The sequence below is a fragment of the Cyprinodon variegatus genome, unplaced genomic scaffold, assembly GCF_000732505.1.
Source record: "Cyprinodon variegatus isolate N-32 unplaced genomic scaffold, C_variegatus-1.0 Scaffold438, whole genome shotgun sequence".
Classification (NCBI taxonomy): domain Eukaryota; kingdom Metazoa; phylum Chordata; class Actinopteri; order Cyprinodontiformes; family Cyprinodontidae; genus Cyprinodon; species Cyprinodon variegatus.
The window spans coordinates 494475-502532 of record NW_015150891.1 but is presented as its reverse complement, the minus strand read 5'-3'; the positions used below and the strand labels follow the sequence as shown (position 1 = coordinate 502532).

General features: G+C 37.8%; 1 protein-coding gene across 1 annotated transcript; it reads right to left on the bottom strand.

The window, feature by feature from the left end:
- Positions 1 to 1226: 1226 nt before the first annotated feature.
- On the bottom strand, positions 1227 to 7460 carry LOC107093646 (macrophage mannose receptor 1-like). The gene is made up of 5 exons (XM_015388834.1): positions 7365 to 7460; positions 7156 to 7193; positions 3941 to 4324; positions 3373 to 3803; positions 1227 to 1778 (listed from the first exon to the last, which is right to left on the bottom strand). Exons 2-5 carry the CDS (start codon positions 7190 to 7192, stop codon positions 1677 to 1679), a joined length of 954 nt encoding a protein of 317 aa, XP_015244320.1. The 5' UTR covers position 7193; positions 7365 to 7460; the 3' UTR covers positions 1227 to 1676.
- Between the last annotated feature and the right edge of the window lie 598 nt (positions 7461 to 8058).

Genomic DNA, 8058 nt, shown 5'->3' with positions numbered 1-8058 from the left:
TCCTTACTTCTCAGTTCAAATAAGGAATGTGCTTTTCCAAAGATCTTCAGCAAAAATCTGATGGTTTTTTTGTTTGTTTTTTTTTTTTTTGCTTTGGCCACTGATCCTGATGATCGCTTCAGCAATTCTGCTGTAATTATGCAAAAATCAACTCTCCTGCCTCCTTTGCTGTGTGAAAATATCTCCCGATTCCCATTTCCATGCTTCAATAAGGTGGTGAAATGAGGCGTGTGACCTTCCGCTCCAGGGTTGTTTAGATCATAATGTAAGCAAACTAAGGGAGACGGACAGGTGCAGAACCCTCTAATGCACTCGGTTAAATGATTTTTATCACTTATGTGTAGAGGAGCAACTATTGTATTAAATGTATTGTCTTTGAGGAGCGCTGGAAAGAAACGTATATCACCTGTTTGACTTCAGCCATTTCTTCAAAAGGCTTTAAAAGAAAAGTACTCCTAAAAATCCTTGTCCCAGGTAACACTTATCTTTAGTAATTAACCTGCATGTCATGCCCCATTACAGTACCTATTATTAATTGTATGATCAACACAGGAGTTTAATATTCCTACCTTAGCCAGGAGACATGGAGTGTTACACTGTTCGACTTTTCTCAACCTCAAAAGTGAAAAGTGGGATTAAATAGATGAACACAGACGACGTCCACAATCATTTAAATTATAAGGAATCTTAAGCATTGAAGACTTTGCTATCTAACCAGTTAACCATGATGTTGCTCAGAGTGACCACTGATACCCAGAAAAATAAATCACGATCCCAAAAACTCCAGAATTAACGGATTGCGCCGTCAATAACCATTTGGGATCCTAATAAATACACTGAATTACATTTTTATGAGGATTTAGGAAATTAATTAAAAATGGTCACACAATATGATCAATAACATTTTATTTATTAGACAACTCTACAATTAATTTTACCAAACACCACTCAAACATTTTGTTTCACACAACAAACAATAATTCAAAAGGCACCAGCGTGTCCTTAGACCAAAAACAGGAACATTTATTATTGCATTTATTAGCAATTTTTTAATATCAGGTGTATAATTTTTATTATGGAGTTTATAGCATGTTAAGTAATTTACAGAGCATGTGTAAAGCTGAAAAAAAAATTCAAGAGAGAAATTAACCCTAGTTATGGTAACATGCAGGCTAAGACATAGAGTGCTACACGTACCGGTACTTAAAAATATCAAGACTTCAAACTATTCAAGACTCCAGCCTGCTAATGTTTCCAACCTTCAAAACAGAGTGGAGCAGAAGAAAAAGTTTTAGTTTTATAAATGTAGATTTACACACAGAGATTTTGAGAGCCAAAACTTTATTCAACTATTGTCACCGATTCCAGGTAGGCAAAAAAAAGTTCTACTGGATTCACTTTTTATTAGTCTGTTTCCTGCTTCACAAAGGTAGGCAGCAGCTTGACAAAGACATGATGGCAATAATTTTATATCCAAGTAGTCTGCAGTTGTATATATATATACAAACAGATGGTATTGGCTGATATTGCACTGCCGTGTATGGGGTATCGGTATCAGGGCCAAAAAATGGCATCGGTGCAACACTAGTTTCTACACAAAGCTTTTGAATATTTCATCTAAGAAGTGAATATAATTTTGACTTGATCATTTCACTTTTTAAAAGAGTGAGCTTTTCTCAGTTGTTTTGGGATTTTTTCTTGTGAAAAACTTGTCCACCTTTCTCAACCCAGCGGAGTTTGAAGTCTGTAATTCCATCCATCTCCAGTTTAGAGTGCAGCTAAAGGAAAGAATGGAGAAAAAAAAGGTTATTAATTTGGGGTTTTATTTTTATTAAGCACAATTTGGTTTATCAGCTTGACTCTTTAATCAATAACTGTCCTGTCTTTATTTTATGCAAATGTGTGGGTTTTTTTTTTGTCAAGTAAATTGGACGCTTAAAGAGAGTCGTAACTATAACAACAGACCTAAGATGCTAAAGCAGTTTAAATGATTTTTTCTTCAGTAGCTCTACTCAGCAGTCATGGAGGCACTTTGATTTGGAAGGATTAACAAATTCTGTTTGCTGTAGGATGTTTCATATGGGAAGGCCATTGCTACAAAGGGACATCTCAAGTTCTGATGTAAATAATACAGGATTCTGTGTGAATAACCAGATAAAATAAATGTGTCAATGGGTCCAATATTTATACACTATGACCTTGTTGTCTACATCCAGTCCAAAGAGAAGATTTCTATTAAAATCCTTTGTTTTGATGTTTTTGCAGGGGACACAGGTCGTGTCACTACCCGATTTGTACCGGAAGCACAATCTGTACCATCAGCTAATATGTGCATGCACCACCAGAATGGGATCCAGGTACCCATTAAATAATGAAACTGGATAATGAAAGCACTTAATTGTATGGAATAATAATGACCTTGCTTGCTAAATGGATGTATTTAAATCAATTCTGTTTTATTTTCTGTCTGTCATCATATTTAGACATGTTTGTAGCAGTCTGGGATATGGAAACATGATTTCACCTTGTTTATCTGTATTTTAGTGGTATGGTCCTTAGATTATGCACTATAGCGGTACACTGAGATGCAGATATAAAACCAAAATTGGCTGAAATTATTTACAACTTATAGCTGAAAATGGAGCTGCCTGAAATAGGATAGGGACTCTAGGACAGAGAATTATATAACAGAAAGGATGTAAAAACATTTATTTTCTCAGCATAGCTCTTATTAAGATTTCACATAATATAGTTTAGTATGCAGATTTAAGCAGATCAGCAGATTTATTCTGCATACAGAAAGGCTTTTTTCATGGAGGTGGACAACGTGTAAACATTCATGCATGTCAACATATTAGTGCATTCAATTGTGGGTAATTGTGGAAAACTTTGGCAGTGATGTAGGGTCTTATAAATAGAAGAAATTGTTGGAGGTTTGGCAGTGGAGCAGGAGTAAAGTGTCCATGCCTTGGTCCTTAACACAGCCATCAAAGGTTCTGGTTCTGCCCTGTTGGGTTTTGCCTTCCCCCCTCTAACTAAACCCAATTTTAGGTTCATATAAAAGCCAGTAGTGCCAAAAAGGTCTGGTTTAAGAAAAATGAGGAAGATGGAGGGAGTGCATTTGCAGCAACTGAGCTGCTAGCTGATGATGAGGTATGGTTTATCAGCCAGCTTATAGTGGGGAATCAGTTAGGAGCTCTGCACAGAGCTGACCCCAGCCTCACAGAGGGTGCTGTTGCTCAAAACTTTACAACAGAACTTTTCTTTAAAAAACTGCTAAATAACTTTAGGTCAACTGAACTTATGTGCAAAAAGTGTGTCAGGGTAGAGAGGAACAGTGCATTTGTAGTGAAATTAAGGCTTGTACTGTACCTGCTCTAAAATCTGCTGCTGGATATGAGGGTCAGTCAAGTCAGCCTCAGACTGGAAGCTCAGCTTTATCCTCCTTCTTGGTGGGATCAGAGTCTGACAAATAAACTCGTGCTCTTCACTACAGTCAACATCCCACCATTTTCCTGTGTCCGTTTTGACTGCAGCACAGGAAGTCATGTCGGTGCTGCCGCTGTTGTCAGGCTGGCCTACCTCCCAGTTTGTGAAGGTAACTGGGCTTTGGTCAGACCAGTTAGCCCAGAGATCTCTGTAAAGGCCCATCCAATGGTTAAATCCAAACATGCGATGAATTTCGTTGTTCTGAGACATGTTCCACACTCTGACAAGATCAGTGTGTTCAGATCGACAGTAATTCTTAGCATCTTCCCAAGTTTTTAGAATGTTTACTGGAATGTATTTAGAAGCAGCTTTTTCTGATGGTAAAAAAAAGAGGGAAGTAGTGAGAATCAAATTTTCACACATTTTCCTGTTTTTCATATTTTGATATTTAATGGTTTTATTCCCAGAAATGTTGAGAATAAAGTATTTGGTTTGGTAAGATTCATCTTACCATCAAAGCAGATAAATCTGCGCTTTGAGTCACAGTCCTCATCTCGCCAACCCCCAATATAGTTCATGACGATGCAGCTCTGCTTGCCTTTTGCATTGTCAGGCTGGTTTTTTTCCCAGGGTGGGAAACCGTTTTCACCGACAAAGTCAAAGTCATCCTCTCCCATCGTCCACTTCCAACCGGTGATGTTATCATAAAGGCCGATCCAAGCAAACTTTCCAGGTTCCTGCAGGGCAGTGAATAACCTGCTGCTTTCTTCAATGCTGTCTACAGTGGCCAGATCACCATACACCTCTCTACAGTACTGCTGAGCTTTGGCCCACGTCTTTGGGATGTTCACATAGTGGTACTCCCGGAACAGGTTTGTAGACAGAACATAAACCCCTGATAGATAAGAGAAAGTTTTGAACCGATCAGAAAACCAAAACAATAAAAACTTTAAGTTCACACATCTACGGTGCCAAAAGCACTAAATTAAATTATCTGATGATCATTAAATCCAATCCAATCCACTTTATTTATTAGCACATTTAAAAAACAAAACATTTTCAAAGTGCTGCAGATGCAACAAGATATGTATAAAACAATAAATATAAATAAAACTGTTTAAAACACTAAATACTATTTTTTTTAAAATGCAAAGAGTCCTGCGATGGAATAGTGACCTGTTCAGGGTGAAACCCCGCCTCTCGCCCGGACACAGCTGGAGATAGACACCAGCACCCCCCAACCCCAGCAGGGATAAACGTGACAGAAAATGCATGGATGGATAGATAAATGCAAAGCCACAGGGGACCACAAAACTCAATGCTAAAAGCCAGAGAATAAAAGTGAGCCTTAAGACGGGATTTAAAACCGACATGAAAAAGTGGACAAAAGTGAAATAAAATACACTGATACCAGGTTGTGGTAAAAAGAACTGGACCTAAAGTGCAGAGAAGTAGGGAGTGAATTTAAAAGATTCAATTTAAGTAGGCCTCACAGCTGGTTTAATGAAAACTCAAAGTTTTTTAAGCTAAAATCAAGGAAACCCAAAGAGAAGCATGAGTCAGAGACCAGAGATAGTTAAAACGTTTATTTAGGAACAAACAGGAGCTTGAATTAGAGCCACTTTTGAGACGTTGCTCAGAGGAAGAGATGTCAAGATTATGAATATTTTGAAAGAGGAGACCTTAAAACTAAACCTATATCCAAAAAACTTTCCTGTATGTTCATGATCAGTATATCAAAAAAGAAAGAAGAAAAACAGCATAAAAAATCTGCTCTAAGATCATGAAATCGATATTAAACTGGTTTAGGACTGGAACCAACTGGCCAGCAGAGGCTTTCAGGGAGAAAGACTACGCCTATTACTCCAAGTGAAAGAATAAAAAAAATAAAAAAAATGAAACTTTCTGCATGGAGTTGCATGTTCTCCCTGAGCATGCGTAGGTTCTCTCCTGGTACTCCGGCTTCCTCCCACAGTCCAAAAACATGACTGTTAGGTTAATTGGCTAAATTCTCCTTAGGTGTGAGTGTGTGCGTGAATGGTTGTTTGTCCTGTTTGTCTCTGTGTTGCCCTGCGATGGACTGGTGACCTGTCCAGAGTGTACCCCACCTCTCGCCCATTGACTGCTGGAGATAGACACCAGCACCCCTCACTTGGGATAAGCATGCTAGAAAATGGATGGATGGATGAAAAATTTAAACTGGTTGTTGACCCCTGTAACAATTGTATCTAATGCATGTGATGTTGAATGTTTAATTTCACTGTGTATGGTGCATTTTGAAATGAACTAGAATTGTTTTTCTAATAAGACATTAATAGGGTTTGAGATTTTACAGGATTTGGAAGCAGCTGTTAGGATAAACAGAAGGGTACAAATATTTTTAAGTTTTATTAAATGGCCAATATGATTAATCACAACAACTCTGCCTTTAAGAGGCCTTTTGGATTTTTCAGTAATAAATCAAATAAGATAATACATTAACCACAGTACCTCACCAGTCTATTTTAGACACTTTATCTGGTATACTGATTCTAGGCACAGTACAGAAAGCAAAATGGCAGCCCCCACTACAGATTTCCCTTAACTTTGTGAAATGCGACGAAATGAACACCCTGCTTTCTATTTGAACAGACCCCATTCTAGCTCTGCTCCCAGCCACACGTGGCACACCCTGGAGACTGAGACCATCCCGCCCTCTGCGTCTGCACCGCTTACTGAAAGCTGTGACATCACTTGTGCTTGAAACTACATGAAGGGAGAAAACGGAACATATATAGTGATTCTGCTTATGTTGCTAAAATAACGCAAGCAGATGTAAACCAATGGCAAATAACAGATTTTTGTGACCACAGCAGGTAATCCTATCAAGCATGTTGCTCAGATGCACCACCTAGAAGAGGTTCTGACAAGACCGGAGCAGCTTGCTGTTGTGATGTGTAAGGTAATTCTTTTTTGCGTTGACACTTTCACTGGGTGGGTTGAAAAATACCCCCACCTAATCTTTTAATAATGGGGAGTATTGGAGTGAAGCTGTGGACCTTTAAGGATGGGTGCTTTTACTTTTTGGGAACATAAAATCCCAGAAGGGGACATTATGTGTTTTTCATTTAAAAGTAGTTTACTCTTCTCATTATGATTACATTAGAGTCTGATTAAACACTGCATGAATCACACTTCCAACTGCAACTGGACAAAGCGATACCATTTCTTACTCATATGGCCAAGATACTGTGAGGAGCTCAGCTGATAAGCTGGGTTCACTTTCATAAGCAAGGCTTGAGAGATTAAAAACAAATTAAGGTGTGAGCTGACCCTGGGTTTAACCCTCTAGTTTCTATCCTTTATTTTTTATCTGTGTATAAAATGCCGTTTGGAAACTGCCTGAGCACAAACTGATTAATTTGAATCTCTAATCAGTACTAACATCTATCTTTCATTGTGCATCTGATGCTCACTTTCTCTGCATGACTTAATAAATTCTACTAATTGTCATGAATGCCATGATTTACTATTGACTAATTGATGAACTGTTCAATTGCCTTTCTTGGTGACAAACCTGAGAGGTCATTAACTTTTGCCCTGCTTGTAGATAGTGACAATGAAGTTGTCGAAGGCCCAGTTCAGGTGAGCAAAAAGAAACCCGAAAGACTGTGGTGCAGAAATGTGTCTCCTTCAGAAAATTTACCATGAATTAAAATATATCAGTATGCAGCTTTAAAGACTGACCTGAGAAGGTGAGGACAAGCAGGAGTGTGTTCTTCATCCTGAAAAAGAAACATTCTCTTGAGCAAACTACTTTCAGAAGATAGCAATGAGCTTTTAAAATAGATGTTATTGAGAGTGCAAATGATTTTCTACTTCTTATGTTTAAACAATAGAAATAAAATGCACAGATTAATCAATAAACATAAGTAACAGCTTAGATGTAATTATACCTTTCCCAGTGAAAAAGCTCCAGTTCTCGCTTCTCTTGCGTTGATGATGGTTGTGATTAGAAGGACCTCAAACCATTAAGGAGACATTTGTTAGCTTCCTTTCATTCCTCTCCTCCTTTTTCTAGGTTGCCATGCAAAGTTTTTCTCCCTTATTGGATGCCATAGCTCAGCAGATGCAAATCTAGCTGGTAAATGGAGCGTTTACCTTTGAACAACAATATAATCAAAGCATATCAGGTTGTGCTATTAATTTACAAAAATGTACAGAGGTCGCATTCATTTTCACTCAATATCTCAGTAACAGTTCTAGCTATCATGTTCTCTTAGCAGGATAATAAAAAAAATTTTGTGAGTATTTCAAACTTAAAACTCAAAATAAAGTATATATATTTTATAAACTTCAATATAATAACTCAAATTAAGAAACTATGTTTCATTTAGAATTTGCAAACTTGGCAGAATAAGCTAATAGTTGGCTCATCAGCCCTAATGGAATCTCTATTCCAACACTGTTGCAACATGCTCACTTTTATGGAGTTTAAGTAGGATTTTAACATTATTTAACAGGCTTATATTTTGACTTCTGAGTACGAAGCAATCCGCACCATCGGTTCGTCATCACCATAACTGTACATTGCCTTTTGGAAGTTGAAAGAATTTTCCAACCGCCTGGTTATTGTCAGACATACAATGT

Excerpts from the sequence above, each read along its gene's own strand:
- LOC107093646 (XM_015388834.1), bottom strand. The coding sequence starts at position 7,192 with ATGAAGAACACACTCCTGCTTGTCCTCACCTTCTCAG. Across the intron at positions 3,804-3,940 it reads CAGATTTATCTGCTTTGATG|AAAAAGCTGCTTCTAAATAC; the intron begins GTAAGATGAATC and ends TTTTACCATCAG. Across the intron at positions 1,779-3,372 it reads AGCAGCAGATTTTAGAGCAG|CTGCACTCTAAACTGGAGAT; the intron begins GTACAGTACAAG and ends TCTTTCCTTTAG.